The 14,893-nt window shown below is 45.3% G+C and overlaps 1 protein-coding gene across 1 annotated transcript in view; it reads left to right on the top strand.

The window, feature by feature from the left end:
- Nucleotides 1-4,119: 4,119 nt before the first annotated feature.
- The window catches only part of DGKH (diacylglycerol kinase eta), a 147,287-nt gene continuing 136,513 nt past the window's right edge, over nucleotides 4,120-14,893 (top strand). Inside the window, exons 1-2 of the mRNA XM_072976318.1 lie at nucleotides 4,120-4,266; nucleotides 11,106-11,309. Of these exons, the coding sequence (XP_072832419.1) occupies nucleotides 4,207-4,266; nucleotides 11,106-11,309 (264 nt within the window). The 5' untranslated portion in view covers nucleotides 4,120-4,206. The remainder of the gene's footprint in view (nucleotides 4,267-11,105; nucleotides 11,310-14,893) is intronic.

Below are 14,893 nucleotides of genomic sequence, written 5' to 3'. Positions count from 1 at the left end.
AAAAATAATTAACTAATAACTATAAGAGTAGTCATGATGATGACTAATTTGGTAGAGAATTGAAAAATAAGGGGAGATTAAAAAATACAAGATAGCAATACATAGCTTAAAGAGAGGAGAGGGGAGGGTACAGCTCAAGTGGTAGACAGCATGCTTTGCACGCATGAGGTCCTGGGTTCCATCCCCAGTATCTCCTCTAAAAATAAACCTCATTACCTCTCTCCTCCCCACTGCCGAAACAAAATAATTCAATAATACAATAATAAATAAATAAAATATAAAAAATAAAATGTTAAAAAAAGTTCAAAAAAAGAGAGGAACTTGAGAGTTAAAGTGTTTTATTTATTTTTGTTTGTTTGTTTAAGATTACCTTTAAAGGAATGGGATGAAGATATTGACTAATCTTAGATGTTACATCTAGATGTTAATTTTAAGGATGACCACTAAGAATTGAAATAGAAAATATAAATTCCCAATCAGTAGAGGTATTTAGTAAAGGGGAGTAAACCAGAGAAAATTCAATTGATAGAACAGGAGATGAGAAAGGAGAAAAAAGAAGCAAAGGAAAAGAAAGTTAAATAAATGCGAAATGAGAGAATGGTAATAAATTTAAAAAGATGATGATCATAATGTGATAGAGAGTGTAAGTTTCCCCCAAAAATCTGTTCTCTTTCTTCCATGGTTATAGAGTTGTGATTGGGTCATGGCTACACAGCTAGCTGCTTCATTTTCCTGCTCCTTTGCTGCCAGGTGTGACCGTGTAACCGGGTTCTGGTCAGTGGGATCTGAGCAGATGGGAAGTGTGTCACTTCCGGGTCTGGGCCTTAAGAAGCTGAGCTTGTGCTCCTTCATGCATTCTTCTTCCTCAAGCTGGAACTCTCTAACCTGCTTCGACTGTGTAGATGGAGGCAATACCCTAGAGGATGGAATAGCAATATGGGGCAAAGGAGCCACCTGGAACCCTGGACCACTTATTCCAAGACTGTTTCGTGAGAGAGATACAAACGTTGTGTTTGGGGGATAGCAGTGAAGATGGATCTCTTTCTTACAACAACCTTTTTACCCTAACAATATACATAATAAATGAAAACTGGTTGACATAGATTACTAAAAGGCAGACTCTCAGACTGAGTAACTAGCATTGAAACTGAATTGTTATTTACAAAAACACACTTAAAAATAATGACTCTGAATGGTTGAAAATAAAGAGGTGGAAAGAGATATACTAAACAATCACTAAAAAAAGAAAGACCTGGTGTAAAAAGTAGAATCTAACCTGGAAAAACAATGGACAGATAAACACCTAATGAATTTAACTACGTAAACTGGCTTATAGACCTGACTTCGATTTATACAGTGGAACCTTAGGCAAATTGCTTTCTAGTTTCAGTTTCCATCTCTGTTAAAGATGAAAATAACATATTATTTGCAAAATTAAGAGATAATGCATGGAAAACATTTTCTATAGCCATAAAAATAGAGTAACTTAAATTCAATCATGTAATTCATTCATTTGACATTTACTGTCGGGGAGGGGGTTAGGGGTGGGAATAGCTCAGTGGTAGAGTGGCATGCTTAGCATGGACAAGGTCCTGGGTTCAATCCCCAGTACCTCCATTAAAAAAAAAATTATTGAGCACTTCCCATGCATTAGAAAATGTCCTGAGAACTAGGAAGATGGAGTCAGTCATATTACTTGTCATCAGAGAGATTATATGTTAAAAAATGAGTTTAAGGAAGTATTTGAAGGCATTATGAAAGGGTAGTGCATTAGTCTAGAGAGAATGGTCAGTTCTAACCTCCAAAAAGATTTCATAAGAAAGGTGACTCTTTGGTTGATTCTGGAAAGATGATGAATGTTTGGACAGGCTGAAAAAGACGAAGGGTATTCCACGGGAGTACACAGCAGAAGAATAAGTGGCCTGACAAGGAACTGCATTTGAGAAACTGAGAGTGTTTGATGAGACTGGAGAAGTACATGCTGGCTAAGATATTGGGATTTCATCCTCCTGGTAATGGGGAGTCATTTGAAGTGCTTATTCAGGGAAAGACGCCCTCAATTTTGTATTTTAGAAAGCTTATTTTAGCTACAAGGTGAGAAATGGCAAGGGTGGAGGTGTGACCAGATCAGGGCAGTGAAACTAATGAGGAAAGTAACGCAATGTTTTAGGGGCTTGAAAGAAAGGATCTGAAGCCAGGCAAGAGCAGTGAAGTGGAGGGAAAGTGACAGACAGGACTATCTGGTGCATGGAGTGGGCAGAGGGAGGGAGAAGGGAGCCTGGGACACTTTTCAGATTTCTGCTTTGGGTGACTAGGTGGATTGTGGATACATTGACTGGGAATGAGACTAGAGAGACCAGCCAACTGGCAGGGAAGTGAACTTCTGTTTTAGTGAAGCTGAGTTTAAGCCCAGTGGGATGTCTGCGTAAGAGATTTCTGATAAGAAATTGGCTTTACAGACTGAAGATCTGGGATAGGAATGGACATTTTATGAGTTACCAACACATGGTTGGTAGTTGACATCATAGGTGGATAGACCAGGCAGCATTAGAAAAAGACCAAGGGCAGACTATTTAAGCCCTCCGACATGTAAGAGATGGCAAAGGTGCTGACACAAGATGCAGTCAGAGAACTGGAATCTAAGGTGTCACAGCGGCCAATGGAAGGGATAGTTTCAAGGATTAAAGTCTGGACCCAGTGACAAATACTGCAGGTTGGTAATATGAGAAGGGAATTGGGGAGGGGGGGACGACGACAGCACAACGGTTTAGGGAAATTTCAAAGCCACAGGTGACCTCTGTCAGGGTCCCCTCGGTAGAAGAGTGGGCACACTAGTAGGTTTGCTGGGAAGAATGAGTGGTAGGTTAAAAAATGGATGTGAGAATAATGAGAACATGCATTTATCTCTGAAAGAGCTTGGTTGTGAGGAGGTGGGGACTGGAGGCAGACCGGGTCAAGTAAGTGTTTTGAAAATTTCAGTTTGTTTTAAAAATGTGTGAATCCGTGTGACATGATTAAGGGCGGTGAGAAGATGCTTATCCAGTCCAAAAGAGAGAATAACCTGTGAAAAGCCATTCTTGGACTGGAAATAGACGGAAAGCGTCTTCGATGTGAAAAAGATAATCGGAAACGCTATTTGAAATGCTGTTTTCAAAAGGCGGGAGGAGGTGACTTGCTATCTATTGAACACTCCCTGCGAGGCTGTCCCTTCACCTAATTTGAATGTAGTGCTCCAACTAACCGGAATCCTTTCCACGAAACCGTTAATCATAAAAAATGAATACAAAAAGTACTCCCTCAAGCTTAACTCCTCTTGCAGATGCTAACCCATCTGCGGTGTTTGTAACGTCACAAAGAATAAACCATCCCCGGCGCAGCTGGTTCCAGAGCAGCTCTGGAGTGCACTTATCTCCCTTGCTCTGTCGAAGTCAGTTACTGTCCAGCGCGATTTCGTTCAAGCCTCAGCGCCCAGAGGAGGGGAGGTGTCTGCAGCGCGGGCCGCCGGCGTTTGGAGGAGGCGGGCGCGGGCTGCGGCCACCGGGAGAGGGAGACGGGGAGAGGGGCGCTGGAGGCGTCTCCCGGGACTCGCGGCCACCGCCGCTCGCGTCGCCAGCGCGTCGGCCGGCCCAGCCCGTGCTTACCCCGTTGCTCCCCACTCGCCCGGCGGTAGCTCGGCGCCCGGCCCCGGGGGAGGCCGCTCCTGTCCCCACTGCCGCCCGGTGCCCCTGACCACCCGGCGGCCGCTTTCGGTTCCGCGCCTTATAAGGCCTGACAGGGGGGTCACGTGCGTCCCGGGCCGCCCGCCGGGAGGAGGGGGCGGCGGGGGGGAGGGGCGGGAAGCGGGGAGGAAAAGGGGAGGGAGTCGGGGGTGGAGGAAGGAGCGAGGGGCGGATTCTGCGGCCGTGGGAGGCGGTGGCGGCGGCGGCGGCGGCGGCGGGGAGCGGATCGCTCGGAGCTGGACCGAGGAGGAGGTGGAGGAAGGGACCGGCGCGGGGGCGGGAGAGCACCGCGCGGCGGAAGCCGGAGACGGCGGGAGGGCCGGTGGCTGGCCCCGGGAGGGAGCCGGGGCGGCGGCGGCAGCGGCCGAGAGGACCGCGGCGAGGGAAGCGCATCCAGCGGCCCCGGCGGCGGCGGCGGCGGCGGCGGCGGCGGCGGCGGGGACCCGGGTCCGCGCGCCCGGGCGGCAGGCGGGCGCGGGCCGGCGCGATGGAGCCGCAGCACGTGCGCCCCGCGCCCGGCGCCCGCAGCCCGGCCTGGGAGGAACCGGTGGGTACAGCGCCCGCGCCCGCCCCCTCCCACCTCTCCTCTGTTTCCCCCTCCCGGGCCGGGTTCCGTTCAGGAAATGGCCCGGGATGAGGTCCGCAGCTGCTTCCCAGCCAGGACAGCGCTTCCTCCGCCGCCCGGGCTCCTCCTCGCGCGCCGCCCGGAGCGCCTTTGTCCGGCCAGCCGAGGCTCTCCCCGAGGGGCCGCCGGCGAACCGCTGACCATGGACCTGGGAGGACCGGTTCCGTGCTTTATCGACTTCTCAACTTTTTATGAGATTTTCGAGTGTGGTGGGTTGGAAGGGGGAGAAGAGAAACGCAGCCTGTGGGTCAGCGTGCAGGGCTCGGAGGAGACTGGTCTTCCCTCCTGAGACCGCGCCCTGGGCCGTCACCTGGGCGCGCAGGTTCCTAAGGACCCGCGCTTGGCAAGGCTGATCGCGGCTTGAAGCCTGGAACCACGCCTCCGACTCCTGTTCGCCACTAAAGCCCGGGGCTTTTCTAGGGTTCAAGGAGTTTGCCCAGGATGAAGCGGGAAGCTGACCTCGATTTCGCTGCCCATACAACGTGGAGGTTGGGTAATTTTAGGGACCGACAGTAGCATGTGCTTGTGCATTGTGTGTGCGAGGATGAGGAGCAGGAGCCCAGGGGGCTTCGGGTTTGTTTCCTCAAACTCCTTCAACTTCCTTCTTTCTTCCAACTCAGGCAGAACCACTTCACATCCCTCTAGGGATTCTACCCCGAAATCCCCGTCTCACTCGGAGCTCTGTAATCCCGTGTGGGCTGACTTTTTCCTGGCATCGAATTTTGGCTCTCCATGCCCTGCCTCGATGCCTGCTACTCCGTCTTGGTTGAAATTCTTGAACCCATCTTAAAAGCTTCGCCTAAAATTTCTGGCCTCATCGGTGTTCTGTTCAACGTGTTCAGATGCTCTTTTCCCAGGGACTCCGCGTATCTGCTCAGGCTGGCCCCCTGCCTGTGGAGAGCTTCCAGGTCAGGTGCCAGGCTTGGTTCTCCTTTTTCTTTTCTAATACTTACAGCTCCTTTCCCCAAGTACATTTCTCTACCTTCTGTTTCCCGACCTTTCGAGAGTGTCCTTCAACTCTGATCCATCTGTATCTGCAGCTGTCTTTGCTTTTGTAAATTTGAACATGTTGTTAGGTTGCCCATCTGCTCATACTTCTTCTATTGGGGTTCTTACTGGGGATTATTCTTGAAATTAAAAATACGATTCAGTTCTGAGGTTTAAATCAAAGATCCCTGAGAACTAAACTCAGTGACCTGTTTTTGTAACTTTTTTACTTTTAAACTTTCCTATATGACATCCGTTTTGAACTTGGACACTTTAAGCCAACACCAATCACAATGAAGATACCCGATTATATGTGTTTCACTTTAGGGTGAGGATGCCAGAACTACTTTGTGCATAGAAAAATAGAGAAAAACTTTTATTTTTGCTTTAAAGTGACAAAGATGAAAATGCCCATTGATAGCCTTTAAAACTAGAGCCAGAACAGAAATGCATGAATGAAATATGACACTTTCTCCAGACTGCAGAACTCTCCTAAAAACTTAGGTTTCTTTTCTTTAAACACTGAGGGCCTTTTTATTTACTCAAAGGGTATTTTATATAGTACCTACTATGTTCAGAGCTGTTGGATATAGCAGTTAACACAGGCACCAATCCTTAAATCCTCACGGAGCACTCATTCCTAAGTAAACAGCATGTCTTATTTCATACATGTTAATAGTTTACATTCAGAGTCAAAAAAAAACTTCAGTAATCTCGGAAATGTGGCATAAAGTGATACTTTTGACAAAGTGATTTTATTCGAAACCCTGTGGCCATTTATGTATGGCACAGAATCTAAGAACTAATAAAGGGAATTCTCATTTAATTTCTTAAAAAGGATAAGTTATCCAAATTACTGAAAAGTGGTGTATAGGAGAAAGAAGAAGGGTAAATTAGGGGAAACAGTATTTAAATGTTAATTATTTCAGATGTGCGGAACAAAGTGGGGAAATAACCAGTTTAAGTGTGTTTGGGGGACAATTTCCCTTTAAAACAATTTTCATCAAAATCAGGGATTCTTGAACTTTTCTTGGATCAGTGATCCCATTCAGAACCTAATCAAAGATATGGACTCTCTTTCTCCCCAAAATTTACGTATGTAATATATGTATAAAAACTTAAGAAAATTTCAAGGGAATCACAGAATTCCCATATCCCAACTGTGGACCCTCAAAGACCTTGGGTTAAGAACATCTGCTTTGATCTAGACTCCATTTTGCAGTCAATTCAAAATCTGGTTTTGAATTCAAATGTAGGCAACTTTAATACTTTACCATAAAAGTATACTCATTTACATTTATGAAAAGGATTATTCAATATCGAACAGTCAATATTCACATCACACAGGTCCTATTGCGTTATTCCTTATTGCATATCACCAGCATATATGTGGGGATTTCCTTTCCTCATTCATTTTTGCCAGACCGTTAAACACGATCATATGATTCTATGTGGAACTATTCAGACAGAAGAGTGAACATAATGTCAGGCATCAATGCTGAGTAATGCACGTCTAGCTTGAAAAGTACCCGTGTCTGGAGTTGAGAAGCAGCTGCCGGACGTCATGACGTTCTTTGTGCTCAGAGATGAAGTGAAGTTATTTAGTTAAGTGAGGGCATTTAAATAAACTGTTAGCCTTATCATTACTCCAGCTACAGCACTGGGCCTACAAGAAGATAAATGTTAGCATTCAGTGTCTGTGTATTTTCTTTAATGCTAGCTTTGGAATGTAATCAAATCAGTGGAAATAGAGGCATTACCTAAATTTCTAATTAATTAAACAACATTTTGCTGGTGGAAACAGGTGGGTAGGAAGATATTTAGCCAAGCGACCCTTACTCATAGATAATATCTTGGGGGAAAATGGCTAGTTAGAATTCCTGCCAAAACTTAAAAAGAGTTTGGGAGTATTTACAAAGTAGTTCTTAAACAGTGGAGGGATACCAGAGTATATTTTCCTTACTAAAATTTGTTTGTATTCCCAAATGATTTTTATCTAGTCATCTCTGATGGAACTAATCAGAACTACTGGAAAATTAGGAAGGGAAGAGTTTCAAAGGATAAAGTGCCAAAATATAAATGAGCGGTTAAAAGCATGTTTATGTATTAGGTCTAGAGGACCAAAAGTTTTGGTCTTAGGTGCAGGGATAACCATATGGACCTGAAGTTAATATCATGATTAATTTTGAAATCTTTTTCATTGAGGTAACAACTAAGGAAATTTTAATAAAGTTTCGGATGTTGGCATCCTAAACATGGAACAGATAGTGTATTACAGAAGTGGTTTTAAAGTTTGAATGAAAGCAGGCAGTGTTCTTTGCCTGGTTTCCATTGATTAGGAATGTGAATCCTAAAATATAATTGTTTTTGAAGTGCCTATGTACTAGAATTCCTCAGAATATAAATGTAGATTTCTTCATGTTTATGATATAATATTTAACATAAAACCGTAGAACATATGGGATTTAAAAGTTGCAAATTCATGTTGAAGAATATTAAACCTCTTCTGTTAAAAGTCATGATCAATAAGAATATGATTCAAAATATCTTTATAGATAATATGTTCATATTCATAAAGTTGGTATCAGAATGAAAGTTGGCTGTGACTTCTACATCTTTAGTATAATAGGTTTTTTTTTTTAAATGGGACAGGAAACCCTATTAAGTAGAAATCTAACCTAATTTAGTGGTAGCTTCTATTTTCATCGCTTTCTGAATGTAGTGTCTATGTGGCTTATGTCCAAGTTTTTAATAGTGTGTTTGTGATATGTTATGTTCCAAACAAAGACTTTAAAGTAACAATAATAAAATAAATATGTAAGAAGAAGCATCTAAGAAATTATTTGAAAATCTGAAGGCACCAAATAAGGAAAAATTCAAGAGAATCTTGTAAATTAAAGAACGCAACATGCCGCATTTTTGAAATTTGTTTTAGTTGCTATTTTGAGCTACATTAAAATGGTGGCAGATATACAGCTCTTGACATTGCTGCTATATTTTTAAGGGCAGTGAAGTGCATTGCAGGTATACAGTATACAGATTGGATATTCATTCTGGAAATTCCTAATTTACAGATAAGACCTGAGGAGAAGCTAGTGGGTCCACTACCTTAAATTAGGAATTATTTGAAACAGTCTCCTCAGAAGAGATGATTGAAGAAAAGGGCGTTCTTCATGAGCTGCCTTGTGTGGGAAATGAAGTGACATTCCTTCATTTGCTTATCCAGTATTTCACTCTAAGTATGTGCTAGGAAAATTGCAGAACAGCACTCATTTATATAGCACAAGCAGGCTAAGACTGGCCATGCTTTCAAAGTCACAATCAAATTTTAGAACTTGTTACACGAGACTTTGAGGAGCAGGGATAACTATGAGGTTAATTTTTTATGAAGTAATAAATACCTTTACTTTGAGGTATTAACTGATCAGCACTTGCATGTGAAACTGTTTTAATATTTTTAAGCAATCAGTGTTTGAATCAGAGTGAGAAGTGTATTCAGTCCTCTTTTTTTTTAATTTTAAGGAAGGTACTGGGGATTAAACCCAGGACCTTGTACATGCTAAGCATGTGCTCTACCACTGAGCTGTTCCCACCCCTGCTTAGTCCTCTTAAGATCACAGAATAGGCATGGGCATTAAACAATGCTTTTTCATTTAATCACTCTCTGCCTGGATTCTGGAAAATGTTATATAAAACCTGAAAGCCTAAAGTATGAATTGAAACATATGATAATTGACAAACTGACTTTTGTTATATGGTGTGGCAAAGTGACTAGAACATTAGAACAGGACTCATGATTTTGACTTTGGTCCCAGCTTGTGGCTTGGGGCCTGAGTTCCTTTACATTAAAAGAGGGGTCTGAACTAGGTCTATTCTTTCAGAAGGCCCTTTACTAGGTGCTCTTACTGATGTTGTGAGACCATTGGACTTCTCAGTGACCAAACAGTTGTGTTGGAATAAAGGCCATTATTTTGGTTATGTTTTTCTCTTAAATAATTCCCTCCTTAGCAGTATGTTCTTTGTCTATATAGAATTACACACTTACAGAACCATAGGGCTCTTAAAGTTTATTTTGCCCAACTCTTTCCCTTTAAAGAAGACAGCTGAGCCTGGAGAAGTAGCCTCCATCAGTATTACAAAGCAGCAATCTCCTGTCTTTGCAGATTCAAAGTAACTGGCACATTTTACATTTTAATCAATTTAATCTACTATATGGACCAACGGTAGTACTGGGATTGCATATTTCTTAAAATCTTTTAGAACTGTTAGTTCTGTCACAGCAATCAAATTATTGACAGTAAAATTGAAACTTTCAAAAAAAAAAAAAAACAAAAGGATCTTAGCTTGGAGGACCCTTAAAGGTCATGTCAACTGAGAAAATCCCAATGAGTCCTGAAGAGCATGAACGTGCTAAAGAGACTGAATGCCTTCCTGACGTGTGAGGAGACTCCACACTTTGGCAGGGACTCTCTGCCCTCCTTAGAAAGACAGCTAACGCCAGTTCGGAATTCTCTGTGGCCGACAAGAGGAATCTGGCATTTCAGTGTCCTCTCCCCGAAGCCCTCCCACACCTGCAAGGGTTCTCTGACGCCCGGCGTGCACAACGCAGCGCGAGGCAGCGGCTGTTCCCAAGTGTCCGCTCAGTCAGCTCGCGGGGGGACGAGTCGTGAGCGGTGGCTGCAGCCTGTTGATCCCATTTCCTCCGGGTCTAGTCCGGGTTAGGGAGTGGCTCTCCCAGGACTTCAGTGTTTTCGTGCTCGGGCACTGGTGTTCACACGGCTCCAGTGCATTGTTTTCTTCCAGGCAGTCTCGCTTCGCGCTTCAGCTAAGACATTTATTTTGCATTCTGTCGTCTCGGGCGGCGTGTACTCTCTTGTTTCTGCGCGCTCTCCACGCCCTTCCCAGTTTCCTGTTAGCCAAAGGGATCGCTCCTTCTGAACGAAAAGTTCTCAGAGCGGAGTGGAACCTCCCGGAAAATGCTCTTCTCTTCCGTGTGCGCCGGATGGGGGTGGGGGTGGGCCCGAATCTAAACGCCACGGTCGGGAGAGCTGAAAGGACCCGAACGCCAAGGCGGAGGCGGGAGAGGTACGATTCATCAGGGAAGGGCTTGGGGGTCGGGAGGCAGACTAGGGGCTGCGTCCATCCATCTCGGAGCCGGAGGGGACTTTTACTCGCGGAAACTGTGCGGCGAGGCCCAAGTCTCTCCGGAGAGATCCTGGGTTCAGGAGGTGGCGGGAGCACCCAGGGGAGTCGGGGGTAAGCGCTAGGTTCCCTTCCTCCTCCCGGGGCCGTCCTTGCCCCTGCTGTTCAGGAACCGAAGGAGGGAGCATCACCACTGCCGGGCCTGCGGGGGTGGGCTGCGGAGGTAACGGGTCCCCCCGCCCTCGGGTCCACCCTGGGGACCCCAGACCCTAGGGGAAGTGGGAGATTGCCCCGTCCCTCAGTCGCTCCCATCCTCTCTACCAGCGCCGTCGTATTCTGGGTCGGGAACCCCGTAACATCCTGCGGCTCTGCGCGCTGGGGTCCCGGGCGGGCCGGGGTTCACGTCCGCCGAGCTCCGCCTCAGTAGCGGCTCTGGCGGGAACCGGGCGCGGGATCCTGGACGGCCCCTGTCGGGAGGAGTCTGGTCTAGGGCGACCCTTCCCCCGCGGGGGCGACTAGGGGAGCGGAAGATGGCGGCGGCGGCTGGGCGCGGGGCTCCGGGCCCGGCTCGGGCTGAGCCCACCCACTGACCGCCGCCGCCGCCCCCGCCGGGCGGTGCTGTGTCCCCGCAGGAGTCGGAGAGGATGGCCGGGGCCGGCGGCCAGCACCACCCTCCGGGCGCCGCGGGAGGAGCGACCGCCGAGGCCGGCGCCGCGGTCACCCCCGCCGCTGCCTCGGCGGGGCCCGGAGAGGATTCGTCCGACAGCGAAGCCGAGCAAGAGGGGCCCCAGAAACTGATTCGCAAAGTGTCCACCTCGGGGCAGATCCGGACCAAGGTGAGGCGGGCCGGAGGGGAGCGTGGAAGGCGGGAGGCGGCGGGGCGGGGAAGGTAAGAGAAGGCGCCTGCGGCGCAGGGAGCGCGCCGGGCGATCCCGGGAACGTGGGGAGCCGCGGTGAGGGCGGGGCCTGGGTCCGGGGGCGGGGCCCGCGGGAGCCGGCCCGGGCGCCGCGGGAAGGGATTCCCGGCCCGCGCGCGGGGGCCTCCGGGGTGCCGGGCCGCTGAGGTGGAGGAGAAGGGAACCAGGGAGCGTGGGAAAAAGCCGAAGCGCTGCTTAGAGTTCCCACTCGGGGATCCAAAAAGAAGTGTTTTATTTTGAGTCCTACGTGTCGTGCTCGGTTAGAGTAAGTGCGTTGCGCAGGGACAGAAGTGGAGGCCGACCAGCCGGAGCTGCAGCGAAGCTACCTTCTCTTCCCGCGGGCATCACTCTGAGAGGGTGCATGGGGAGGTGACACCCGACAGCCTCTGAGCCCCATTGCTGCCCTTTGGAAGGCAGAAGCCGCTGGGCGACGCCAGTGGTAGATGATGCGGTTAGCTGCACCCTGCGGGGCGCGAAAAACGGCAGATCCAGGTTCCCTAAGTTCCTCCGAGGTTCCCGCTAAGTGCAGAGTTCAGACCTTTTCAACACATGCATGGTTATTTTTAATAATGAAAAGTGACCTCTGTGTGTTATACGGAGATGAGTATGCGGTGCTACTCTTGTTTGTGTAGCGAGTACTGCTGACCTGTGAGGGCTCCAAGTTGAGTTTTAATTTGATCCTGAATCCTTATATCTATGTCTATATCTGTATCGCAAATGCTTACGGCTGAAGGGTTATTCATACACTCTGATTTTCATCATACTTTAGAAATTATCACTCGAGGAGTCAGTTATCACGGGGGGACTTTAAAGAGGAATTGAAAAGGGAACCAAACCATTGGATTTGTGTGCTCTTTAAAAATACGTTTGCAAAACTTCATTCATTCTATACCTATTTTTATGAGAATTTGTTTTCTAAGGTTAATGGATCCCTATATGAAAATAGAACTTCTACTGTATGTTTATGGATTTATGTTTATATTCACCTGCCTCATTTTCTAAAACAATTGTGTAAGCACTTGCACAGCTGTTAACAAGCTGCACTTAGCAAAGAGTCAAAAATTGCATCATTTTAAGCATGCACCTTGTAACTCCTTTTAATGGTGATAGTTTTTAATTTAATAGAATTTGCGGTAAATTAAGAATATGAGGTTTAATGTATTTTTTGAAAATTAAGGCTAAACAAGATAGGGATTTTACTAGCAGTGAGTGCCTCGGACATCGGAAGTCTTAATTTAAAAAAGTGCACACAACAGTGTTAATAATGGGCAAAATGATGGGTTTTTTAAAAGTAGTATTTGTATATATTCAAATGAAATGGTTAAAATTCCGTGCATACTTATATTGAGACTGACCAGTAAATTTATACTGTTTGGAAGAAAATTTAGAATAACTCTAATTTGAATTGAGTAAAGTCAAACAACAAATTTGTTGAGAGTACAGCTGAAACTTGTAGGTTTCTTGAACTCATGGGTATAGCTACAATTATACTCTTTAAGTTTGATATTATCTATGGTTTGGGGGCAAAGCATGTATATTGAGACTAGAGTAAATTCAAAAAGCACGATTATGGTTGGTTTTCCATTTAACTTTCTAACAAAAATATTTAGCACATAATGTTTTGCCATGGTTAGATAATTAGTGGTCATTAAATGAAATGTTCCTGAAGTTTCCAAAGATATATTGAATTTCAGAAATTCTGCCTTTTATACCAGCTTTTATACAATACCTTTTATCTAGTGCATATAAGTTCATCACATTACTTGTGAACACCTGAGATCAGGGCCTAAGATGGCTGAAACCTATCGGCCTCCACCTCCCTGCCTGCCCCACCCTCCAAAACCAGACTGTTCATATCTGCTACAGATCTCATCGCTTACACCTCGTCACATATACTGATTCTCAGGGATGAGGCCAAGGGCAGTAGGAGGAATTCTTAGAATGAGAACTGCTAAATTTAACTGTTGGTTTCCACTCTTCACTTACGATTCAGATAAGAGTTAAGAGAAAAGATCTTTAGAAAAGGACAGACATTCTTTTGATCCCTTCCACAAGTGTGTAAGATGGGAGAGCCTGGAGGAAAAGGAGGCCTCAGGATGAGCCCAAGGCATAGTCATTTCTAAGATAGCTGAGGGGGGAGGGTATAGCTCAAGTGGTAGAGCGCATGCTTAGCATGCAGGAGGCCCTGGGTTCAGTCCCCAGTCCCTCTTCTAAAAGTAATGTCTAATTACCCCCCCCAAATAAAGTAAATAATACAATAATAAAAAAATAAATAAAACATTTTTTAAAAAGACAGCCGGGGCAGGTTTTGCTCATACATCCTGAAGCTCCAAGGAGGGACCACTAGATCTGATGAGTTGTGATTACAAGTGACATCTTTAATCCTGCTTGTGTAGTAGACAGAGATGGTGTGTGTGGCACACACACACATAGTTACATGCACATATCTGCAGGCTTATGTATATCTGCATATATAGGCACTCTCTTTGGAAAGCATTTCTGCATGAACACACTGGACGCTGACAGCAGGGCGAGTTACACGTAGAGGTCATAAATATTTCTTAAATGAATGACTGCATGTATCTGTTACATACTTACTTCACCTATATGGGTGTTATTGTTAAAACATAGTACTTAGTTTCCTTTAAGATCCTTAGGATCATAAAGCTGTTTGGTGTCTAATTCAGGTTTTGAGTGACAAACAGCCACAAACTTAAGTAACTACCTAATTTGAAGTGTCCTTTGTTGTGAATACTGGTTAATGTTTTAAGTAATTTGTATGTTAGTAAAGCACCTTAAGTTAATTGTGGCATTTGAAAAATATACAGGCTTTTCTTAATTGAAAAAGTCAGATGTGCATACAGTAAGCCCTACAAACGATGTGAGAGGATATTCTGTGATGGGAGGGTCTCCACTGAAAACTAACCTCCTTCTCACCCTAGACCTTGTAGTCTCTGCCTCAGAGGCAGTTGTTGGCATTTCTTTGTGTGCTTTCTATGCACATATAAGAATATGTATATACTTAAATATGTAGTAACAGGAACGTTCTCTATACATTGTGTCTTGTTTGTTTGGAGGTATAATATGGAGAGCATTTCCCTAATGCTTGTATATAGCTATCTCATTTTTTCTAATGATGGCAGAGTATTCCATTATATTAGATTAAGCTCAGTGAAGTTGCTCTGTCAGTAGCTCAGAATGGTCGAGAGTAGGGCTGGTAGGTGGGGGAAATGGGGAGAAGTTGGTCAAAGCGAAAAGACCATCAATTATAAGATGAATATATTCTGGGGATTTAATATACAGCATAGTGACTGTAGTTAATAATACTGTATTGTGAGCTTGAAATTTACTTAGAGAATAGACCTTAAGCATTCTCACCACACACACACACACTCATACACCAAGTAACTGTGAAGTGATGGATATGTTAATTAACTTAATTGTCATAATCATTTCAGAATGTATATGTCTAGCAAATCATCGCTAGATTTATTTTTACTCTA

This window comes from Vicugna pacos, chromosome 14 (genome assembly GCF_048564905.1).
Source record: "Vicugna pacos chromosome 14, VicPac4, whole genome shotgun sequence".
Classification (NCBI taxonomy): Eukaryota; Metazoa; Chordata; class Mammalia; order Artiodactyla; family Camelidae; genus Vicugna; species Vicugna pacos.
The sequence above is the reverse complement of the archived record's forward strand: the minus strand, read 5'-3'. Positions and strand labels throughout refer to the sequence as shown.